General features: G+C 39.2%; 1 protein-coding gene across 1 annotated transcript in view; it reads right to left on the bottom strand.

Annotated features, from left to right (window-relative positions):
* LOC126174771 (intermembrane lipid transfer protein VPS13D) overlaps window positions 1-24,434 on the bottom strand; it is a 531,199-nt gene that overhangs the window by 29,868 nt on the left and 476,897 nt on the right. The window contains 4 exon segments of the mRNA XM_049921112.1: window positions 4,377-4,551; window positions 10,171-10,353; window positions 10,471-10,680; window positions 23,060-23,368. Of these exon segments, the coding sequence (XP_049777069.1) occupies window positions 4,377-4,551; window positions 10,171-10,353; window positions 10,471-10,680; window positions 23,060-23,368 (877 nt within the window).

Below are 24,434 nucleotides of genomic sequence, written 5' to 3'. Positions count from 1 at the left end.
TTCATCATCATCATCATCATCATCATCATCATCATCATCATTATTATTATTATTATTATTATTATTACTCTTTCTTTTCTCAGATGTTATGTCTGGTCAAAAATGGAAAGTGACACGGACCTTGATCAAGCGTGACTTCCTTTTAACTGTACGGTATACGTTACATTGCATTTAGGAACTTTCGCGTAATTGAACATGTATCAATAATCACAGATTTCTGTAGTTGTATATATAAGTTTGGATGTAGTTGTATTGTGTTGATGCACTGATGGATATTGTGTGGTATGGCTCCTGTAGTTGACAGTATAATTGGTATAATGTCAACTTTATCCTGATGCCACATGTCCTTGACTTCCTCATGCAGTTGGATGTATTTTTCAATTTTTTCTCCTGTTTTCTTCTGTATATTTGTTGTATTGGGTATGGATATTTCGATTAGTTGTGTTAATTTCTTCTTTTTATTGGTGAGTATGACGACGGGTTTGTTATGTGGTGTTGTTTTATCTGTTGTAATGGTTCTGTTCCAGTATAATTTGTATTCATCATTCTCCAGTAAATTTTGTGGTGCATACTTGTATGTGGGAATGTGTTGTTTTATTAGTTTATGTTGTATGGCAAGTTGTTGATGTATTATTTTTGCTACATTGTCATGTCTTCTGGGGTATTCTGTATTTGCTTGTGATGTGATCTACTGTTACTATTTGTTGTTTGCAATTCTGCATTTACCTGTTGTGGTATTGGGATCTTTAATAATATGCTTGCTGTAATATCTGGTGTTTATTGTTTGATCCTGTATTGCAATCATGAATCCTTCCGTCTCACTGCATATATTACCTTTTCTTAGCCATGTGTTGGATGCGTCAGATGATACGGGTGCTTGCCATGTAGTGTTTTCTTTTTACAATTTACTTTCTTCGTATCTGTTGATGTTATGTGATATAAAGGGTTGTAGAAGTGGTTATGAAATTGCAGTGGTGTAGCCGATGTTTTATATGAGTGATTGCTTTGTGTATTTTGCTAGTTTCTGCTCGTTCTAGAAAGAATTTTCTTAAATTGTCTACCTGTCCATAATGTAGGTTTTTTTATGTCGATAAATCCCCTTCCTACTTTCTTTCTGCTTAATGTGAATCTTTCTGTTGCTGAATGTATGTGATGTATTCTATATTTGTGGCATTGTGATCATGTAAGTGTATTGAGTGCTTCTAGATCTGTGTTACTCCATTTCACTACTCCATGAGTAGGTCAATATTGGTATAGCATAAGTATTTATAGCTTTTGTCTTGTTTCTTGCTGTCAATTCTGTTTTCAGTATTTTTGTTAGTCTTTGTCTATATTTTTCTTTTAGTTCTTCTTTAATATTTGTATTATCTATTCCTATTTTTTGTCTGTATCCTAGATATTTATAGGCATCTGTTTTTTCCATCGCTTCTATGCAGTCACTGTGGTTATCCAATATGTAATCTTCTTGTTTAGTGTGTTTTCCCTTGATTATGCTATTTTTCTTACATTTGTCTGTTCCAAAAGCCATATTTATATCATTGCTGAATACTTCTGTTATCTTTAGTAATTGGTTGAGTTGTTGATTTGTTTTTAGATCATCCATGTATAGCAAATGTGTGATTTTGTGTTGGTATGTTCCAGTAATATTGTATCCATAATTTGTATTATTTAGCATGTTGGATAGTGGGTTCAGAGCAAGGCAGAAACAGAAAAGACTTAATGAGTCTCCTTGGTATATTCCACACTTAATCTGTATTGGCTGTGATGTGATATTATTTGAATTTGTTTGGATATTAAGTGTGGTTTTCCAATTTTTCATTACTATGTTTAGGAACTGTATCAATTTAGGATCTACTTTGTGTATTTCCAATATTTGTAGTAACCGTGAGTGGAGTACACTATCAAAAGCTTTTTGGTAATCAATGTATGCGTAGTGTAGCAACCTTTGTTTAGTTTTAGCTTGATATGTCACCTCTGCATCTATTATCAGTTGCTCTTTACATCCTCGTGCTCCTTTGCAACAGCCTTTGTGTTCTTCATTTATAATTTTGTTCTATGTTGTATGTGTCATTAATTTCTGTGTAATGACTGAAGTTAATATTTTGTATATTGTTGGTAGGCATGTTATGGGGCAATATTTAGCTGGGTTTGCTGTGTCTGCTTGATCTTTAGGTTTCAGTTATTCCATGTGTAAGTGTATCAGGGAATGTGTATGGGTCTGCAATGTAACTGTTAAATAATTTAGTTAAATGTGAATGTGTTGAGGTGAACTTCTTTAGCCAGAAATTTGCTATTTTATCTTTTCCAGAGGCTTTCCAATTGGGAGTAGAATTAATTGCTTGGGTGACTTCATGTTGCAAAATTATCACTTCAGGCATTTGTGGTATCATCTTGTAAGCATCTGTTTCTGCTTGTATCCACTGTGCATGCCTGTTATGCTGTACTGGGTTTGACCATATGTTGCTCCAGAAGTGTTCCAAATCTGTTATGTTTGGTGGATTGTCTATTTTAATGTGTGTGTTATCTATTGTCTGGTAAAATTTCTTTTGGTTTTGTTTCCTTCTATTTTCACTTTTTTTGTATTTTCTAAGTCGTTTGGCCAATGCTTGTAATTTCTGCTTCTTTTCATCTAATTGCTCTATCGCTTCTTGTTGTGAGATTTTACTTTTTTCGTTTTTTGTCTGACATTTCATTTCTTATAAATTGTGTTAGCTGTCCGATGTCTTTTCTCAGTTTTTGTATACTGGTCTGTAGCCTGTGTTGCCATGCTGGTTTCGTGGGTTTCTTCTGTGTGTTGGTCAGTTCTGATCTCTGCCTAGTGTGTATATTTAGTGTAGTGAGTGCTCCTATTGATTTCTGTTGTGTATGATTGTGTTGATAGTTGTTATTGTTGTTTCAACTTTTGGGTTATTTGGCGGTCTATGCAAGAATGGTCTAATGTCTGTATTTGTGTCTTTGTATTCCATATATGTCAGATGAAATTTTTCTTCTATATCTAACATGTGTGTCACTTCGTATTCTATTTTTGCTTGTTCTGGTGGCTGTCTTAAGATTTCGTTTTCCTCTGATTGTTTAATTGATGCGTGTTGTTCTTTGTTTGTTTGCTCTGGGATGTTTGAGTCCATTACTGTATTTTCTTCTTCTTCTTCTGATTGCACATTATTTTGTTCCAGTATTTGTTGTACTTGTTGTTTGATGTTTTCTAATTCTGGCTGGGGTATCCTGTTATTTTTTATTATTACACGGATCTGATCAGCTAGTCATTGTTCTGTTAAAAATTTTAATTCTGGGTATCTGGTAATAAATTTTGTGTATACTCGTGATCTGTATCCAGTTGTGTTGGTTCCTAAGTTTGTTGCTTGGTAATAACAGAACATGAGGTGTCGGTTAACTTCATCTGACCATCTCATCCTCTGTCTTTGTTTTCCTTGTAGAGTGGTTGCAGGAAGCATATCCTGCAAAACACCTCTATTTGGATTTAAATCATTTTCCGTGTGGCTAGCAGTGTCGTTACCATTGTGGACGGGCATAGGGTTCAAGCGTCGTCCTCGACCATGACAGCGCTTGTCTGAGGCTTCATTGGTTCTGTCCTGAACCAACTAATCACACAAAAAGGGGGGTTAGCCCTATTAGTGGTTTGTTCTTTTCGTCGCCTTTTACGACTGGCAGAACATACCGGAGGCCTATTCTTTTCCCGGGCCTCCACGGGTTTTATTATTATTATTATTATTATTAGCAATCAGTTTCGATCCTTTCCTTGGATCATCTTCAGGCTTTTCCTGTCATCAGCAGCCATTATGGTGTAAAATGCCTGAAGATGGTCTGAGGAAAGGACCAAAACCAGTTGCTAATGAATAAAAATCTGAAAACGCGATTGAGACTGTTTTTGTTTGATTTTTAGCATGTTATACTCATCGCTGCTTTACTCTAAATAACAGAATCTTTCTAAAATTTGAAAATGATGTAGTTGTGACAGCCAATTCAGAAGGCTCCAGGAGAGAGCTGGATTGTCCAATCACAGCTGTAACATTTTCATGAATGAAAATGAATCATCGCACGATACTCCCCTGTGCCATTTTGTTTTGCATGCACACGCACACGCGCACGCACGCACACACACACACACACACACACACACGCGCGCACACACACACACGCACACACACACACGCACACACACACACGCACACACACACACGCACACACACACACGCACACACACACACGCACACGCACGCACACACACACACGCACACACACACACACACACACACACACACACACACACACACACACACACACACACACACACCATGCATTTTCATAAATAGCACACTCAGATATGAAAACAACAATTAACTAAATAAATCCTTTACCAGTGACTTTAGCAGCTGAATTGGAAAGGCCATGTGTAACATTCCTCAGAAGTGCAGTAACATTGCCCTCAAAAATAAGACCAGACATCCCCTCAGACACATCGTTCACAAGGCCAAGGGGGTTTCCCAAAAAATCGACAGATCCCAAGATGATAGCTGCCTGCCACTTCAGTTCCTGAAAATGAGTGATTTGAAATTTTAGTTAGATCAGTAATAAGAAAACTGGCAGATTATATCCCCACTATATAACATGCAGAATCACACCAAGACATTCAGAAAAACAATTTTTCAGCAATAAGTCTCCAGGCTAATGTGCATCACGCGTCCAAGAACTTAATGGTCAGCTGAATTCTGGACGAAACCACAATAAATTATTTGCAAGAAACCTTATGAAAATGAAAAAAACATCACCAAATTTATGCAATTCTGCATACATTCTCACAATCTTTAACAGACAGTTGACAGACTTCGTTGTTGTCGTGCTTCGGTAGCTCAGTGGTAGAGCACTTGCCCGCGAAAGGCAAAGGTCCCGAGTTCGAGTCTCGGTCGGTCACACAGTTTTAATCTGCCAGGAAGTTTCATATCAGCGCACACTCCGCTGCAGAGTGAAAATCTCATTCTGGAAACATCCCCCAGGCTGTGGCTAAGCCATGTCACCGCATATCCTTTCTTTCAGGAGTGCTAGTTCTGCAAGGTACGCAGGAGAGCTTCCGTAAAGTTTGGAAGGTAGGAGACGAGATACTGGCAGAAGTAAAGCTGTGGGTACCGGGCGTGAGTCGTGCTTCGGTAACTCAGTGGTAGAGCACTTGCCCGCAAAAGGCAAAGGTCCCGAGTTCGAGTCTCGGTCGGTCACACAATTTTAATCTGCCAGGAAGTTTCATATCAGCATACACTCCGCTGCAGAGTGAAAATCTCATTCTGGAAATGCAATATTTGTTAAGAATGCAGAAAGATTAGGGGGGTTGATCAGATACGTAATGAAAAGGTACTGAAGTGGGGAGTAAACACATCCTGAGGCATCAAGGAATCATCAGTTATCTGTTTCAAAAGAGAGGGAAGTGAAGGCAATAAGAATTGTTCAGGGACACCAAAGCTTGACTACAGCAAATAGGTTCAAGTGGATGTAGATCACAATATGTATGAAGAGATCGCACTCACACAGAACAGCCTAAAAGTGGAGAGTTTCTTCAAACCCATCTTCGTACTGAAGATCACGCCAACAACAATGACAAAAATAACAACACAGCAGCACCAGCAATATACAAAAGTTTTATAAACAATCTAACCACATATTCAAGTGACTTTAAATTTAAAATGTTTCTGGAATCCACAAAACAAAACAATTACATATAGTAAAATTTAGCATAAAGTTAGCTTAACTGTCATGTTAAATTTATCCATACTCACTCTTTTTCTAGAAATTTGCTACAATTTGTGAGATATATACATTTACGTATGAAGCAGGGAGAAGAAATAAAAACTTTACAGTTTGTAGATTATGACATAATTCTGACAGAGACGGTCTGGTTCTGGCAGCCAGAGACAGTGGTCATGCATGTGTGAGCTGGAATTGCGTGAATATATATCTCTGTGTGTGTGTGTGTGTGTGTGTGTGTGTGTGTGTGTGTGTGTTTTGTCTATTTCGGCAGGAGCCTTTTTGGCCGAAAGCTTAGAGTTTAGTAGTCTTTTTGTTGTGCCTATCTGCCCTGCCTACAAAATATCACAGTAATATCAACTGCCACAACCTTATAGAAATATATTGTATTAATTTTCATTTCTCTACCTTCTCTGGCTTCTATTTATTTTATTTATCAAATTGTATATAAAACTAATATTCTAATCTCTTTAATACATTTCAAACTGATTTAAAAATAAATACAGTAGCTCCTCCTTACTGTACACACATCTCATACCAAAGCAAGTAGAGATTTCTTTTATCCTTGCAATGTCTGTCACATTTTCCATCATTGTTGCTGTTATCATCAGTTGTTATTAGCAGTGCTTTTGTTAAGTGCATGTGTGCACACTTAGTGTTAGTAATTTCAAAGGGTACTACATCAATAATTTCTGACATTTGTAACCCCCCCCCCCTCCCCCCATAGCAAACAAAGGAAAAAAAACACTCAAATTTCCATTCCAGTGTATGACAGTGGCTACGGGAGAAGAAAAAAAAACATACCTATTTCCATTACAGTGTACGACAGTGGCTACAGAAAATCACTCTTGGCAAAAAAATAACTTTAGTAATGTATTCCCTTGTTCTTTCTATCAGTTATTTACAGCCACTTCCCAACAAGGCTCATTTGTCAGCGGGTAACTGCAGCTGATGAGCATGCATTCTATATGCAGTAAATATGATTACAGGAGCATACAAGGAAGTGTGCAATAGTGTTTGTATAAGGCATGTTCAGAAATTAAGTGTGCTGTGAACATAAAGCTCTGTAGAGGATGTCAAATTAAACACTTTTCAGCTGTCAATTTTCAACCTTATTTTATTGGACAACCAGTTTCAGCATTTTACTACACCATCTTCAGGCCACTGACTGACGTGTAGGAATAATCTGCATCACTTGTGACCAAAACAGGGGCCAGCAATTCTGGTATTAGTAGATCACAAGTGAGGTAGATTATTCCTGCACATCAGTCGGTAAAATGCTGAAACTGGTTGCCCAATAAAATAAGGTTGAAAATTGACAGCTGAAAGGCATTTAATTTGACATCATCTATCAAACAGCCGAGTCCCACAACCATTGCTAAAAAGATGGACATACAGAGATAACACTCCGTGGTTTTCTGTTTTGTGAGGGTTAGAAAAGAGTGGTAAGAGTGGGGTCTCTTGAGCAGAGCAAGCATGACAGGAAAAGGATGGTAGGTACACTCACATTATAGTGTCCAGATGCATGAATGAAGATGGTCAGAAATTGTGCCAAGTGCGAGCCACATCCTGAAGGAAATTTCTTTGTGAATCAAAATGGTTTATTGTGAAGGTGTTATGAACAGAACTAGTGTATTTAAGTAGTGTAGGGAGTTTAATGGAGGTAGAATAAATGTTTATGATGAACAGAGGAGTGGAAAATCATTTATTCTGACTGATGTATTGATGCAAAAAATTGAGAAAACATCATGAAGGTCAACAACTGACAATGGATGAAATTTCTATGTTGTTTCCACATAACTCCAAAACTCTCTCATATGAGATACTCTCAGAAATGGTTGTATACCAGAAACTGTGTGCAAGATGAGTCCCAAAACAGCTGACTGAGCAACACAAGAAAAATTGGGTCAATAGTGCCCACACATTCTTGAGCAACTTGAACTGGAAGGTAAGGATTTTCTGAGCTCTATTGTGACTGGAGATGAAACAAGGATGGACAATTGCAGGCCTGAGACAAAACAGAGTCATCACACCAATTACCCATCTGTCAAAAAATTTGAAACCACAATTTTGGGTTAAAAAAATGATGGCCTGATCAAAAAGGCATTTTTGGTCGAATTTATGCTTCTGGGGGAGACCATCAATGCACAATGATACTGTGAGACCCTAAAAAACTCTAAAGGGGCATTCAAAACAAAAGGAGGGGAATGCCAATGAGGCAAATGTGCTTGTTGCACCAGATTGCTCATCCTCACAAAACCTTAGCCATGAAAGCACTCTTGGACTCAACTGGCTGGGATGTTTTGCACCACCACTCACTTTCCCATGACTTGATGCCTTCAGATCATCATCTTTTCACTTACCTGAAGACACACAAGAGTGGAATTAAATTTTCAACTGACGAGCTGGTGCAGAAAGGGGTTCTGAAGTGGACGAAGGAGCTGGCTGAAGAGTTCATCGAGGAGAGCATAAAGAAGCTTGAACCATGGCTCACCAATCGACACCAAACAGGACAGTGATTACATGGAAAACTAGTCAACAAGTATATCAACAATATCCTGCAATTCCTTTTTATTCTAAAACAATTTTTTTAATTACATAAAAATCTAGTAAACTTACTTTCTGCAGAGACCTCATACATAATTGAATGCCTAATTGATGTACATCTCTTAACGCCACAAAATATTTAATTAGACAAATATCTATTTTAGTACAAAATTAAAAAGTGCACGAAAGGAGACTATTAACATGTGTAAACTGAAGGGATTGGCAGAAGAAACTACTAATCCTCAATTTAGTAGGTATATGACTAAACACATTATCTGTTGTGTTTTCGGGTGTGTGTCATGCCAGTACATAGTAGCTGCCTACATACTGCTAGATAGCTCTGTCTACTATACATACTGTTTTCTCTTACGGTATGTATGTTCTTGTCTTTGAATTTAACCAAACACGTAATACGCAATATCTCAAAACATGCTCATGTTAGTACTTTCTTCTGCCTACCCCTTCAATTAGGAAAATTCTTTACATAATAAACTGCCCAATGAAAAAAGTAAAACACCCTGAAGGGGACTAAGAAATGAAATGAAACTTCACAGGATAAGAGAGTGTATGATTTTATTTCACAGTGAGTGCAAAATGTAACAAAAATTTTTAAGGAACTTGGCAGTCTGAGCCCACTTATCAGCATGTCATTGCATACCTTCTGGTGTGGATGCATGCACTGATTTGGTTGGGAAGGTTATCATAAAGTCATTGCATCCTCTCCTGAGGCCAACAATCCACAACTGTTTTAAATGGTCCTTGATATCCTAGATACTGGCACTGTATGGAGTTGCCATCTAATCTGCTCCTACACATGTTCTATTGGAGAAAGATCTGGGCACCTTGCTGGCCATGGGAGTGCCTCAACATCATGCATCTAGTTCATAGAGATGTGTACCATGTGTGGATGAGAACTGTCATGTTGAAAAATGGCACCACAATAGTGTCACATGAGAGGTAACAGGATTTCCATGACAGATTGTTGTCCCTCACTTGCTACCAGTGAACACCTGAAATCGTACCAGACCAAGATGCCAGGAGTGGCACTGCTATGTCTCTTCAAAATATTGAAAGAGTGGGATCTCTCCCCACGTACTGCAGAACTGTGATTCATCATTGAACACAATGTGACACTATCATCAGCAGTCCATGCTTCCCAGTTACGCCAGTATTTCATTTGCAGCTATTTGGGTCATGGTGTTAATTGTAACCTACACATGGGACAGTACTTTCCTAGCCCAGCTGTTGCAAGTCTCTAACCAATGGTGCAGAATGACACAGAGAATGTTGAATTAATTGTTCTGGGATGGCAAATGTTACAAAATGCTTGGTGCATAATACAGTGATCCTCCAATGTGTTGGTCAGACGTAGTCAGCTGGAAACCTGATGATGAGTATGCCTGCTCTCATATTCCAATGCAGTCCAACATCAGGCCACTGTCACTTCTTAATGCCACATGGACACTCCATGATTTGGCCAGCCAGCCAAATAGAAACCCACAATGAGGACCTTTTGAAACTCTGTCAGGTGCTGACAACATTGTCTCACACAAGTAAGCAACATCTCTCTGTCCTTCGCAGAGATCACTCAACATATGACAGTGGACAGTGTTAATGCCGCTTTTATACCCTACCCGGCCTTGTAACAACACTAATGGGTTCTGGTGGCCATTATACCTGTCAAAGAGAAGTAAAACTCTAATCATTCACATACTCACCCATGGTGTGTATGTGTATGAAGTTACACTGACATCTGACCATGACTTCTGGGTGCTCCCCCCCCCCCCCCCCTCCATTTCTTTTTCAGGTAGTGTATACCATTCTAAAATATGTCACACATCTAGATTTTTTTAAACAGTGATTGGTACATACCTCTTTGAAATGTTTGATTATAGAATTAACGAGGAAAAGACTGCTCTCAAACTGATGGGTTTTGTAGTATGGCTCCAAATCAACTGCGGCATCTTCAAATTTAATTAGCTTCAGTCCAAGTTTACGCTTGATAGTGCGCAGTTCAGGAGCCAACTTGTTAGATGTCAATACACTCAACCGAATCTACAATGGAAATTATGATAATTACTATCTGAAAGACTTCCTGAAATGTGTGAATTACAGAAATCATGATGGCTGTCTACATTTCTGATATAAAGTTCACTGGAAAAAATTTCAAACCTGGCTGGGCTCAAGACGTAAACTTCCAAAGTAATAGCGCTTTGTACTAATTGATGAGGCTTCAGTGATCAATCTCTGAGTCTCAACATCACTTTCTTCCATAGCTTCTTGGTCAGCATCCAACTGGCTGTACCCCACAAATAGGAAGAGTTTCAGTAGAAGCCTTTCTTCTATTGTAATAGACAGGTTCTTCACAGAGACCATCAATCGCTGAAATTTAGAAAAAAGAAACTTAGAAAAAGCAAACCATGATCTATTTTACAGCAACTCAACCTACCAGTACCTCTAGCCTAATGAGAAATAATTAAATTTGAAAAATACAATAATAACAAATGAAATCACGGAAGGTCAAGATTAACTGTCTAGGAGGATTCACAATAAATTAACATCACAGAAGACAGCACAAGAAGCTGTGTAAGCCTCTTGGAATACTATATAACAACATGGCAGAGGCTCATTGTAAAACTAAAAATAAAAACATCAAGACCCAATAAAAAGAACATAAGAAAATTACACAGTGAAATCGCAAAGGAATTTTGGTAGCATAAGGTGACAAAAACCGTAAAACTGAAATGCATGAAAAGAAAAGTGGGTCTAACTACATTTGAAGGCCCTTGTAAAAGGTGATTAAAATTACAAGGGGCATTCAAAAAGAAACAAGTCGGAGGCATAATTACAGCTGGAAGTCATTGTCTGAGGTGAATAGTTTCCCCCTCAGAGTCTTTTTAAGGGGTCCGAAAATGGCGTAATCACAGGGAGAGAAGTTTGGACTCTATGGAGGGTGGCCAACAACCTCCCATTTGAATTTCTGCTGCGACTGTGTTAGGCGTATGAGGCTTTGCATTGTTCTGGAGCAGAATGACCCCCATGGGTGAGGATGCCGGGTCGTTTTGATTTGATCGCTTGGCGAAGGGTGGTCAAGGTTTGCAAGTAACGCTGGGCATACACTGTTGTCCCATGCTACAGGAAGCAAATCAGAAGGGGGCGGGGGGGGGGGGGGCATCTTGGTCAAACAAGGACTTTAGCATAATGTTTCCTGCACTTGTGTGGATGGCCTTGACTTTTTTTTGGTGGTGGTGACCTTGGATGCTTCCACTGGAGACTTTGTCATCTCCAGCCACCACTCGTGCCAGGAACGCATTCCCTTCCCGAGCATAGTGCTGCAGATGAGCAAGACACTGGGCCATTCAACATGCTTTCTGGTGTGGTTGAAGACTGTGGGGCAGTCATTGGGCATACACTTTGCACATGTGCAGTTGGTCCTTCATGATGGTGTGAAAACTTCTGACGCTCAATCAGACCACAGGAGCTATGGCTTTCACTGTCACTTGGAGGTCCTGGATAATGAGTGCATCCACCAGCTGGGTAATGCCATTGGTAATGCACTGTCATGCTCCAGACTGTGCATCATCGGCTAATGTCCTTCCCTGAAGTGCTTGTGCCACGCCTTGACCACTGCAAGGGACATGCAGTGTTCACCATACACTTGTGACATTTGTCAATGAATGCTCATTCCTCCTACTCCTTCTGCTGTCCGAAAATGAACAACACCTCTTTGCTCTTCTTTTGATGCCTCCATGTCACTGTTTGCAATGCAACTGGCAGTGTTGGACAATTGATGCATGCTGCTGCTAGCTCTATATAGTCACGTGACATGCACACGTGCCCTCCGGTGACGGGCTGTGAATTTCCACGTTCTGGTCGGAACCACTCCTTGGTACATAGGCCACGATATTACCCTCCTGTCACCAGTTTGCGCATTCCAGACTCTGGCTTGTTTCTTTTTGAACGCAGCTTATATATAACAGCAGAGACACTTACGAAATGTGTTACGAAAAGACGTGAGACTGGTAAGACTGTGTACGAAAAGACGTGAGACTGGTAAGACTGTGTACGAACTGACAGTGTCGTTGCTCCTCCCTCCGGATGACTGGCTGAATAATGCCCTGGACTCAATGCACTTTTAAACTTGCTGCAGCTGCTACAGGAGTTTTGAGAGCATCTGAAGTAAAGTTGTGTCTGCTGGTGTCTTATGACAATCAACCAGCAAAAGAATGAACAGTACTGCACCATTAAATTCTACATCTACATCTACATCTACATCCATACTCCGCAAGCCACCTGACGGTGTGTGGCGGAGGGTACCTTCAGTACCTCTATCGGTTCTCCCTTCTATTCCAGTCTCGTATTGATCATGGAAAGAAGGATTGTCGGTATGCCTCTGTGTGGGCTCTAATCTCTCTGATTTTATCCTCATGGTCTCTTCGCGAGATATACGTAGGAGGGAGCAATATACTGCTTGACTCTTCGGTGAAGGTATGTTCTCGAAACTTTGACAAAAGCCCGTACCGAGCTACTGAGCGTCTCTCCTGCAGAGTCTTCCACTGGAGTTTATCTATCATCTCCGTAACGCTTTCATGATTACTAAATGATCCTGTAACGAAGCGCGCTGCTCTCCGTTGGATCTTCTCTATATCTTCTATCAACCCTATCTGGTACGGATCCCACACTGCTGAGCAGTATTCAAGCAGTGGGCGAACAAGCGTACTGTAACCTACTTCCTTTGTTTTCGGATTGCATTTCCTTAGGATTCTTCCAATGAATCTCAGTCTGGCATCTGCTTTACCGACAATCAACATTATATGATCATTCCATTTTAAATCACTCCTAATGCGTACTCCCAGATAATTTATGGTATTAACTGCTTCCAGTTGCTGACCTGCTATTTTGTAGCTAAATGATAAAGGATCTATCTATCTGTGTATTCGCAGCACATTACACTTGTCTACATTGAGATTCAGTTGCCATTCCCTGCACCATGCGTCAATTCGCTGCAGATCCTCCTGCATTTCAGTACAATTTTCCATTGTTACAACCTCTCGATACACCACAGCATTATCTGCAAAAAGCCTCAGTGAACCTCCGATGTCATCCACCAGGTCATTTATGTATATTGCGAACAGCAACGGTCCTATGACACTCCCCTGCGGCACACCTGAAATTACTCTTACTTCGGAAGACTTCTCTCCATTGAGAATAACATGCTGCGTCCTGTTATCTAGGAACGCCTCAATCCAATCACACAATTGGTCTGATAGTCCATATGCTCTTACTTTGTTCAATAAACGACTGTGGGGAACTGTATCGAACGCCTTGCGGAAGTCAAGAAACACGGCATCTACCCGTGAACCCGTGTCTATGGCCCTCTGAGTCTCGTGGACGAAGCTCTGTCAACCTCCTACTGTGATTAATGAAAAGTTATAAATAGTTGATGGAGAACATTTCTAGCCACAGCACAAGTGCTCAGAAGGAAAGTTGTGTGAGACAGTGTGAGTTGGGATTAGTCCTACTGATGTTTTCAAAATTCATGCTGGTTGTAATGGAGAAGGACATTCTGTTCTAGATACCTCATTAGGTATAAGCTCAGTATATGTTCTAATTATATACCAAATGTAAATGTAGGATATTGGACAATAGTTCTGTGGGTCATTTCTGCTATCCTTCTCACAGATGGGTGTGTCGTGTCTTGTCAGTGAGTGTCTGGACATTAACTTTGGTGCCAATAACAGCTTTATATATAGCCAGAATTTTTTTGGGTTTTGTGAGGGACCTTTTGACAATATTCAGTTACAGTAGTTACTGAAAGCTTCACACATTGTCCTATCAACAGCCAAATGTGTTTTGTTCAGTATCTCTCTGTCTATAATCCTATGCTTTGTTTTTACACTTATTGTGTAGTAAGAGTCTTTGTTGCTTTAGAAGTTGCACATCAGTTACTATATTTCATGGAGAGTCCCTCCTGCAATGGTGACATACAATTGCCATGTAAGTACAAGCACAGTGTATATCTGACATCTGGAGTAAAAATATTTAAAAACATTCACAATTAAGATACCATACCACAATAATGCCTTAATTCTTCATATTATGTCACATAATTACATTCTCATCATAGGGGCTCAACTGATGGTGGTTGCCAGGCAGAATGAAAAAGGATGCCAGAAATGTTTACATTTCAGATTATATCCTTCATCAGAAGTAGAGAGTCACTGTTATTCTAGAAGCTAAGGCCTCCTTTATGTGGTGAGTAGCTCTCTCTACCCTTCCCATATATATTGGTATCACATGCGATAGTAGCCATACTTCAAGATTCACTGACTTAATAAAGAAATATGGTTTCAAATTGAATTTCTTTGAATGTACCAGAGACAATGGGCTATCAGCAACATGTATTGACAATGTTCTAACTAATTATGTATATGAAGATGTGTATGAATTTTGTCTAATTCTAGATATTTCAGATTATTGTGCATTGTTCATTGAACTGCCACAGACAGACAGGAACATCTCACATGCATGAGAACCCATATAAGCAGGAACTTTAGCAAAGAAAACTTGCTAATATGTAGTGAGAAGCTAAAAGAGAAAATATGGACTTTTGATCATTGTAACAAGTGACAAAAACTTTGAGAAATTCCTAAATAGTTTTATTGGTGCCTTTAATTAAACATTTCCACCTAGACTCTGCAGCAATAAAAAAAAACAGATAAAGTAAAGTGGATTACCCAGGGCATAAAAATTTCCAGTGTAAGGAAAAGGCAACTGCATAGAGAACTAAATTAATTTAATATTAATTTAATATTAATTTCATTGAGTATGTTAGACTCTATAAAACCAAATTTAAAAGAGTTTTCATGGCAGCAAAACAACTGGCAAATAACAGGCTAATTTTAAATCATAAAAATAAGACAAAGGCTGTGTGGTCAGCCATTAAATCTCAGCCACTGGAATGATCCAAGTGTGACCTTAGATCCCAGATGACAGGTTCCAGCCTCAACTGATAACACCAGGAGAGCAGCAAGTTGCATATTTAGCTTTCTGTGTGTGCTTCCAAAGTTTTATACTTGAATTCCTTCCACATTTTTGTATTTAAGAGGTGTAGTCTCACATTACAGTAAGTTTAAAGTGTAGATTCATGTAGTCTGTAGAGCAGTTGTCATTTCTTTTGAAAGGCCAGCCACACGTTTCAATAGGGAGCCAGCTTCCTGTGGTGACACACAGGACAGCAGCAAGTTATATATTTATCTTTCTCTGTGTGCTTTTATGGTTAATATTTAAAATTTAGAAATACTCGAATGGATAGGATGTGTGTGCATCCTGTGTGTGGATGCAGGAGCAGCTGGCCGCAGCTTGCAAACAGCTAATGATACTTTTGGCAGCAGTCAGTCGTTTTCAGGCTGCTGGCTCAGGGTGTAGCCAATCTGTGAATATTTGCTGATGGTTCTAAGGTGTACAGGAATGTGTAAACATTTAGTGACTTTAAGAGGATACAAGTTTGATTAGACAGAATTTCCAGTTGGTGTGATGAATAGCAGTTTGTAATAAATGTGGAAAAATGTAAGCTAATGCAGACAAATATGAAAAATAACCCTGTAATGTCCTAACACAGCAATAATAGTGTGCAATTTAAAAAAGTTGCAAAGCGATATGTAATGGAACAAGCACATAAGGATGGTATTAGGGAGGGCAATTGGTCAACTTTGATCTATTGGGTGAATTTTAGGGAAGTGTAGTTCTCTACAAAGGAGACTGTGTATGGAATACTAGTGTGACCTATTCTTGAGTATTGCTTGAACAACATGCAAGTCTTAGGAAGACGCTTCGTGAAGTCAAATGGGAATCTCTCGGGGACAGAAGACATTCTATTCACAAACAACTATTGAGAAAATATAGAGAACCAGCATTTGTAGCTTACTGCTGATTGATTCTACTGCCGCCAATGCACACTTTGCACAAGGACCACAAAGATAATAGAAAGTAGGGCTCATACAGAGACATGTAGAAAGTCATTTTTCCCTCATTCCATTTGCGAGTGGGAACAGGAAAGGAAATGACTCCTTATGGTAAAAAGTATCGTCTGCCATGCACTATACAGTGGCCAGCGTAGTATGTGTGTAAATGTAGAAACAGAAGACCAAAGAAAAGTGATGCTACTAAACTACATGAATTAGTCCAGAAATTTCATATGAAAAAACACAATTATTGAATGTTACAACATACTGTGAATCAACACACAGAATAACTCAGAAAGCAGACTAGTTCAGATGTCTGAGAGAGTGGATACAAAAGCCAAACAGAAAGGGGAAAAAATGAATAACAACAGGACTCAGAAAATGGAACTGGCTTACAAGTGAACACAATAGAATTACAACAAGAAATGTGTATTCATCAAAGCAAAATTTTGAAGTTTAAACAAGATAAACAAATCTTAATGAGAATGTGGAAGATGCTATTGCTATAACCAGACATTTCTGTTCAGCTAACTGAATTACTTAAATTAGAACATGCGGGATATGAAATAAAATATTAGACAGCATAATAACAATCACAAGGATAGTGCCAATGCTTCAAAAGGAAATATGCAGAAAGGAAAACATTAAACATAATTTAACAATACCAGAGAAGGAAAGTTGCTACTCACCATATAGCGGAGATGCTGAGTCGCGATAGGCACAACAAAAAGATTCACACAATTATAGCTTTCAGGCATTCAGGCCTTTGTCAGCAGTAGACACGCACACACACACACACACACACACACACACACACACACACACACACACACACACACACACACATTCACGCAAACGCAACTTGCACACACCAATTTTGCATGAACGTGTGTGTGCGTGTGTATATGTGTGTGTACTGCTGACAAAGGCCTTAATGGCCGAAAGCTATAATTGTATGAATCTTTTTGTTGTGCCTATCACAACTCAGCATCTCCGCTATATGGTGAGTAGTAACTTCCTTCTCTGGTATTGTTACATTCCATCCTGGATTTTCCATTGTTTAAACATAATTTATAAATTCTTCCAGGCTAAATATTTACACACTGTATTATAAAAAACCTAGCATACCTGCCTGGATAGCCATGCATATTAAAGTGTCACTTCCAAGATGTGGAGGAGCACCAGATCTATCCGATAGATTAATGACAAGGGTAGGTGCGCCGGTCAGCCTGAATGTGGCTTTTAGGCAATTTTCCACCTCCCACCAGGTGAACAAAGGACTCGTACCCAAGTTCAATCTCAGTTACATAATTTAAAAACATTTAGAAAACTTTTGTTCACTTTCACATGGAGAACACTACACAAAGACAGTTGTGGTAAACACATGTTGGGGTGGCAACAGGATGGGCATCCGGCCATCCCTTAAATTAACATCACATCCACTAATCACCATACCAACCCTGCACCAATGTGGTACCAAGTTATAATAAAATGATGACGATGAAAACCTAACATCTCTAAAATAAGTGCAATCTCTCCATAACATAATTGATTTGAGATAATTTCAAACAGAAAGAAAAATCAGACTGCAACATACTAAGTAATCAGCTGTGAGTTTTATCAGCAACATTGCTTTACCTTAAGTATTCAGTTGTACAAAATGTATGTACGATTTCTTAATGTGAATTTGCAGCCTTATTTGTTTGCTTCACTTTTCATTTAGCCTTGCTCCCAGCTAATTCATCCCTTTCAACCTACATACTTCATCTTTTTAAAAGATTTAGCTCACCAATATTTGCACAAGGTATTATTGCTTCTGTGGATTAAGTAGATACCATTAAGGCTTCCTACTTTGGCTGCTTTCATTCATTAATGTCATATACTATTATATTCTGGGGAACCAAACTCTTTGGGTGGGTGGGGGTGAATCCACTGTGGAAAAAGAAAAAAAAGCTATTAGAATAATGAATGGTGTCCATCATAGACACCCTTACAGGCTCTTGTTTTGAAAGATAGGTATCCTTTCTAAAGCCTCACAGTATATTTTTTCCTTGTTGACATTTACCTGTAACAACTTTGCTCTGTACAATGACAACAGTGAATATTGTTACTACAACACATGAAGTTTGTACATGGAACTGAAAAGTCTAAATCTGATTTAAAAAGAGGTTTATTACTCCAACATGTTTAATGCACTACCATCACACATCAAATGCCCTCAAAGTGTCAAAATTCACATTCTGAAGGAGTATCTAATAGAGAAATCTTTTTATGTGGTCCATGAATTTTTGATAGGAAATGAATACCATCACTAAACTTAAATTGTTTTACACATATTTATTTTGAGCACTATCACAGGCATTCAAAAATCTGGTTTTTGGTATTCATGTACTTATTTGTTGAGTGTAATAGTTAGCTAAACTCTGCTTCCTGCTGATCCTTCTTCAGCATAACACAACTTTCTGTTAGTTGGATATATGTTTTTAATTTGATGTTTTACCTGCATAGTTTGCATTTATGTAAGTTACATCTAAACTACATACAATTTGAAATGTTCCCTATCCCTGCAATTCGCTCACTACCTGACTCTACGGAACAATAAATAAATATTTCCATCTCTAGTCATTGCTGTTGTTTGGAGGTTGATTTGGGGGAGGGACCAAACAGCGAGATGATCAGTCCCATCAGATTAGGAAAGGATGAGGAAGGAAGTCGGCTGTGCCCTTACAAAGGAATCATCCCAGCGATTAGCCTGAAGCGATTTACGGAAATCATAGAAAACCTAAATTACGATGGCCGCATGTGGGTTTGAACCATCAGCCTCCTGAATGCGAGTCCAGTGTGTTAACCACTGCGCCACATCACTCGGTCGAGTCACTGCTGTTCTCTGCAACTTCTGGGTCTGTTTCTTTTTCTTTTTTTTTTCTTTTTTTTATTCCTGTTTCCTTTATTATCAGTTGCTTCACATACATTTTCTTTTACTTTGGAATGATTTAATATTGTGATGCTTCTCCCTCCTCTCTTCGACCACTGCCACGTGGAGAACTTGGACGGAATTTCTGTCTGGTCCTCCCCCTTCCTGCTTCCTCCCCCACTACAGTGGAACCTTGCATAGAGAGCATAATTTATTCCAGAATCTTACTCGTAGTGTGAAACATTCATTAAGTAAAACAATTTATCCCATCTAAATTAATACAAAATATGATAATGCATTCCATGCAGAAAAAGTACAAAAGTTTTATGTTATTCATGCCCTTTATTCAAAGAAAATTATACTTACAGTATTATGTACTTTATTATTTATGATACATAACTAGTTCTTTTTTACTAGGAAGCTATCTATAGTCATCTGTTTCTGCCAATGCTTCAACACTTGGCGAAGGTGCAACACAGCATTACTGTCAAACTTGTAGCATGCATAGCCGCTTTATTGGGGTGGTGATAATCGACGTACGATGCAACCAATTCCTATACTTTCAGCATTTCTCTTACTGCGCCAGAAGACTGCTGCTTTGCTGTTGGCACCTCTGCCACTGTCTCCTCGTCCTCCTCTGTAACTCCATAAGCTCTTAGATGGTCATTTCTTGGCTGTGATCTTCCACAAGCTCATTAACAGCACTGTTATCCACTTCTAGTCCCATGCACTTGCTCAAACACACACTCTCATTGACTACAGGTGCCACAGGTACTGACTCAAATGCTTCAGGGTCACAATCAACAATGCACTCCGGTCAAAGCTTCTTCCAAGCAGAAGTGAGAGTTTCCTTGGTAACCCCTTCCCACGCCTTTTCAATCATCTTGTCGCAGGCAACGAAGTTAAAATGATATTTCCAAAATTCTCTGAGCGTGAAATTGGTAGCTTCAGTCAATTCAAAGCAATGCTTGAAGAATGCTTTAGTAAAGAGCTTCTAAAAGTTAGAAATAATCTGCTGGTCCATAGGCTGGAGTAACGAAGTGGTGTTGGGAGGCAGAAGCTGGATCTTGATTAATTGAAATTCTTCAAGGAGGTGGTCTTGCAGGCCTAGAGAATGGGTAGGAGCATTGTCCATAACAAACAAGACATGGAGTGGGAGATTCATCTCAAGTAAATATTTCTTCACCAATGGACCAAACACTTCATTGATCCAATCACAAAAAAGATCATATGTCACCCAAACCTTGTTGCTGAACCTCCACATCACATTTAACCTGCTCTTCTGGACTTAACACCTCTTGACGGCTCGTGGAGTTTCTGAATGGTAAACAAGCAGTGGTTTAATTTTCATATTGCCACTTACATTGGCACGGAACAGCAGTGCCTTTTGATCGGGCAATACATTTTCCTCTGATGTTATAAAGGTATACTTCAGCAGCTTTTTACAGAATAGACCTGTCTGATCACAATTAAAAATCTGTTGCAGCAGATAACCCTAAGAATCTACGAGCATCTTGAAGCTGCTGATGAAGTTCTCTGCTGCCTTTGTGTCGGAGCTGGCTGCTTCGCTGTGCCTCACAAGGCTGTGGAAGCTGGTTCTTATCTTAAACTTCTCAAACAATCCATGGCTTGTTCTTGAGTATAGTGCAAGTAGTTGATGTAGACAGATTGTATGTGTGTGCTAAATCAGCACTGCTCACACCACATTTTCATGTTTTCCAAAGATTTTATGTTTAATTTCTAAGGTCACTTTGTTTCTATTATGGTCACCTTCTTGCGACTTCGATCTTCGGGGACATTTCTACAAAGGGTATTAAAATTTGCACGCAAAAACAGCTCTGTGTGAACACAAGCTGCACTAAGATGGTAGCAGAATGAGCGCTAAAGCCAAACTGCAGTACATACTAAAGACATTGTTCATATGCCACGGCCAACAATGAAAGGTGTTCATATTGTTGAACATTTCGCACGCCATACATGAACAGCAGGTGACGTCACATTAAATGTTGTCACTTGTTATGTGAAACATCACTCATTAAGTGAGTCATTTTTTACAATTTGTTTTGCTCCTTATGCAAATTGCACCTTATGGGGGTGTTCGTTAAACAAGCTTTCACTGTATTTTCTTTTTACCATACGTACCTGAAATAAAATCCACTCAAAACTGTGATGAAACAAAAGATCTGATTCCATATAACCAACGCATCTTTGATGAACAAATTTATAGATGAACTGTATGAAAGGAATTAGTTTACACTGTAAGCTACTCACAATATTTGTGATAGTTCTGTTCTCTCAGTTTCTTTAGTTATTGTTGTTTCTATTATTTTTAGTGACAGCAACATACGAGGGCAGTTCAATAAGTAATGCAACACATTTTTTTTTCTCGGCCAATTTTGGTTGAAAAAACCGGAAATTTCTTGTGGAATATTTTCAAACATTCCCGCTTCGTCTCGTATAGTTTCATTGACTTCCGACAGGTGGCAGCGCTGTACGGAGCTGTTAAAATGGCGTCTGTAACGGATGTGCGTTGCAAACAACAGGCAGTGATCGAGTTTCTTTTGGCGGAAAACCAGGGCATCTCAGATATTCATAGGCGCTTGCAGAATGTCTACGGTGATCTGGCAGTGGACAAACGCACGGTGAGTCATTGGGCAAAGCGTGTGTCATCATCGCCGCAAGGTCAAGCAAGACTGTCTGATCTCCCGCGTGCGGGCCGGCCGTGCACAGCTGTGACTCCTGCAATGGCGGAGCGTGCGAACACACTCGTTCGAGATAATCGACGGATCACCATCAAACATCTCAGTGCTCAACTTGACATCTCTGTTGGTAGTGCTGTCACAATTGTTCACAAAAATCTGAACGAACTTCTCCTTCTTAATGACAACGCAAGACCTCACACAAGTCTTCGCACCCGAGAGGAGCTCACAAAACTTCAGTGGACTGTTCTTCCTCATGCACCCTACAGCCCCGATCTCGCACCGTCGGATTTCCACATGTTTGGCCCAATGAAGGACGCAATCCGTGGGAGGCACTACGCGGATGATGAAGAAGTTATTGATGCAGTACGACGTTGGCTCCGACATCGACCAGTGGAATGGTACCGTGCAGGCATACAGGCCCTCATTTCAAGGTGGCGTAAGGCCGTAGCATTGAATGGAGATTACGTTAAAAAATAGTGTTGTGTAGCTAAAAGATTGGGGAATAAGCTGGTGTATTTCAATGCTGAATAAAACAAGCCTGTTTCAGAAAAAAAATGTGTTGCATTACTTATTGAACTGCCCTCGTAATTCATTATTAGCAATGGCAGTGTTGATGAAATTGACACTTTATTATTTTAGCCCACTTATCGTGCCACTATTTCTACTAACATACACCAGATGCATACAGATCCTCTTTGGCTGAATAATTACATCTGTTGGAGTTGTACATTCATTAAACTATGCTGTCAGTGACCTCCATCTGCTTTTTCCCCTTCCCCATGCCCTCTACCCTTCATCTTTTTTTCCAGTAACAATATACGCTGCATTAGGCCTGAAATTAAGTGGATGTTTATGAGTATTTTTAGCAGACTTACCAAAATTTTTTCCTTAGATGATGGGCACTGCTTTTTTACATTGATTTAAAATGTTAAGTCGTACAATTTCAGGAAAATGGTTTTGCAGAAGTTTTACAAGGAGGAGGGGAAGGAGGAGAGCAATCACATAACAGAAGCTTAACATACTGAGAACCTGTGTCATTAACAAAATAATAATAATAATAATAATAATAATAATAATAAAACAAAGAACTACTTTCTGTAACAGGCAAGAGATTCTTGCTGATAGTATTCAAAATTAAGTGAAACCACTGTAATACTTGTAATAGGAATATAGTGAATTACCTTATATATTTCAGCATTAGTACTAGAACTTGCTTGTTGTTCAATCATAATCTCCAAGGCAAAATCTCCACTTGATGTTTCTCCATGGTTTGATCGAGACTGAGTCACATAGAGCGGCACAGCACACTGTGCTTCCACCAACTGATTGTCACACTGTACATCACGTACACGTAAATACATTGATGTTTCTTGGTCTGACCATAATGCCTTCAAGTCTATCTCTTTAAGTGTCAAATACAGTAACTCTTCTGCTGGTGTATGCTGCGATACGAGGCTCAGCCCAAGACCAGCTGGTAAACTGATTTTTACCTATAAAACATGCAGAAATGATAAGCTCATTGAACTAGCAACACATTTATTGCTATGTGTAAGCTTTTAACAGCAGTCTCAAAACATAATTACAGGCTGTAAATCGTGCTCTGGAAAAGTGCCATGTCCAGATGGCATCCCAATCAGGTTTTACAAAGAGTTCTCCACAGCACTGGGCCCTTACTTAGCTTGCATTTATCACAAATTTAACACCTAGAGTAAAGTATAAAGTGACTGGAAAAAGCTCAGGTGACTCTTGTACATAAGAAGGGTGAAAGAATGGACAAGCCAAATTATGGATTAATATCAGTTCGCTGCAGAATTCTTGAATATATTTTCACTCGGAATATCATAATTATATTTCCTAGAGATGGAGAAGTTTCTGCCGACAAATCAGCAAGGTTTTAGGAAGCATCACTTTTGCAAAACTCCACTTGCCCTTTTCTCACATGTTATACTGCAAACTATCGGATCTACATGTATGTCTACATCTACATCCAAACAGACACTGCGTGTCACCATATAGTGTGTGACAGAGGGTTCTCTGTACCATTAATTTCCTTTTCTGTTCCACTCACAAATAGCGAAGGGAAAAATGACTGTCTATATGCCTCCATAAAAGCCATAATTTCTCTTATCTTCATGGTCCTTAAGCGAAATATATGTTGGCAGCAGCAGAATCATTCTGCAGTCAGCTTTAAATGCTAGTTCTCTAATTGCCTCAAAAGTGTTCCCTGAATAGAACATTGTCTTCCCTCCAAGGATTGCCATCTGAGTTCTTGATGGATCTCTGTAATACTTGCAAGATGATTAAATCTACAGGTAACAAATCTAGCAGCACACTTGTAAACTGCTTCCGCGCCTTACTTTAATCCGAGCTGGTAGGAATCTCAAACACTCTAGCAGTACTCAAGAATGGGTCATACAGGTGTCCTATACATGGTCTCCTTTACAGATGAGTCACACCTTCCTAAATTTCACCAAATATACTGTAATCGACCATTCACTTTCCCTATAACCATCCTAACATTCGCATTCCATTTCATATTGCTTTGTAATGTTATAC

Source organism: Schistocerca cancellata, chromosome 3 (genome assembly GCF_023864275.1).
Source record: "Schistocerca cancellata isolate TAMUIC-IGC-003103 chromosome 3, iqSchCanc2.1, whole genome shotgun sequence".
Taxonomy (NCBI): domain Eukaryota; kingdom Metazoa; phylum Arthropoda; class Insecta; order Orthoptera; family Acrididae; genus Schistocerca; species Schistocerca cancellata.
Note: the sequence above shows the minus strand (reverse complement) of the source record. Positions and strands in the feature narration are given on the sequence as shown.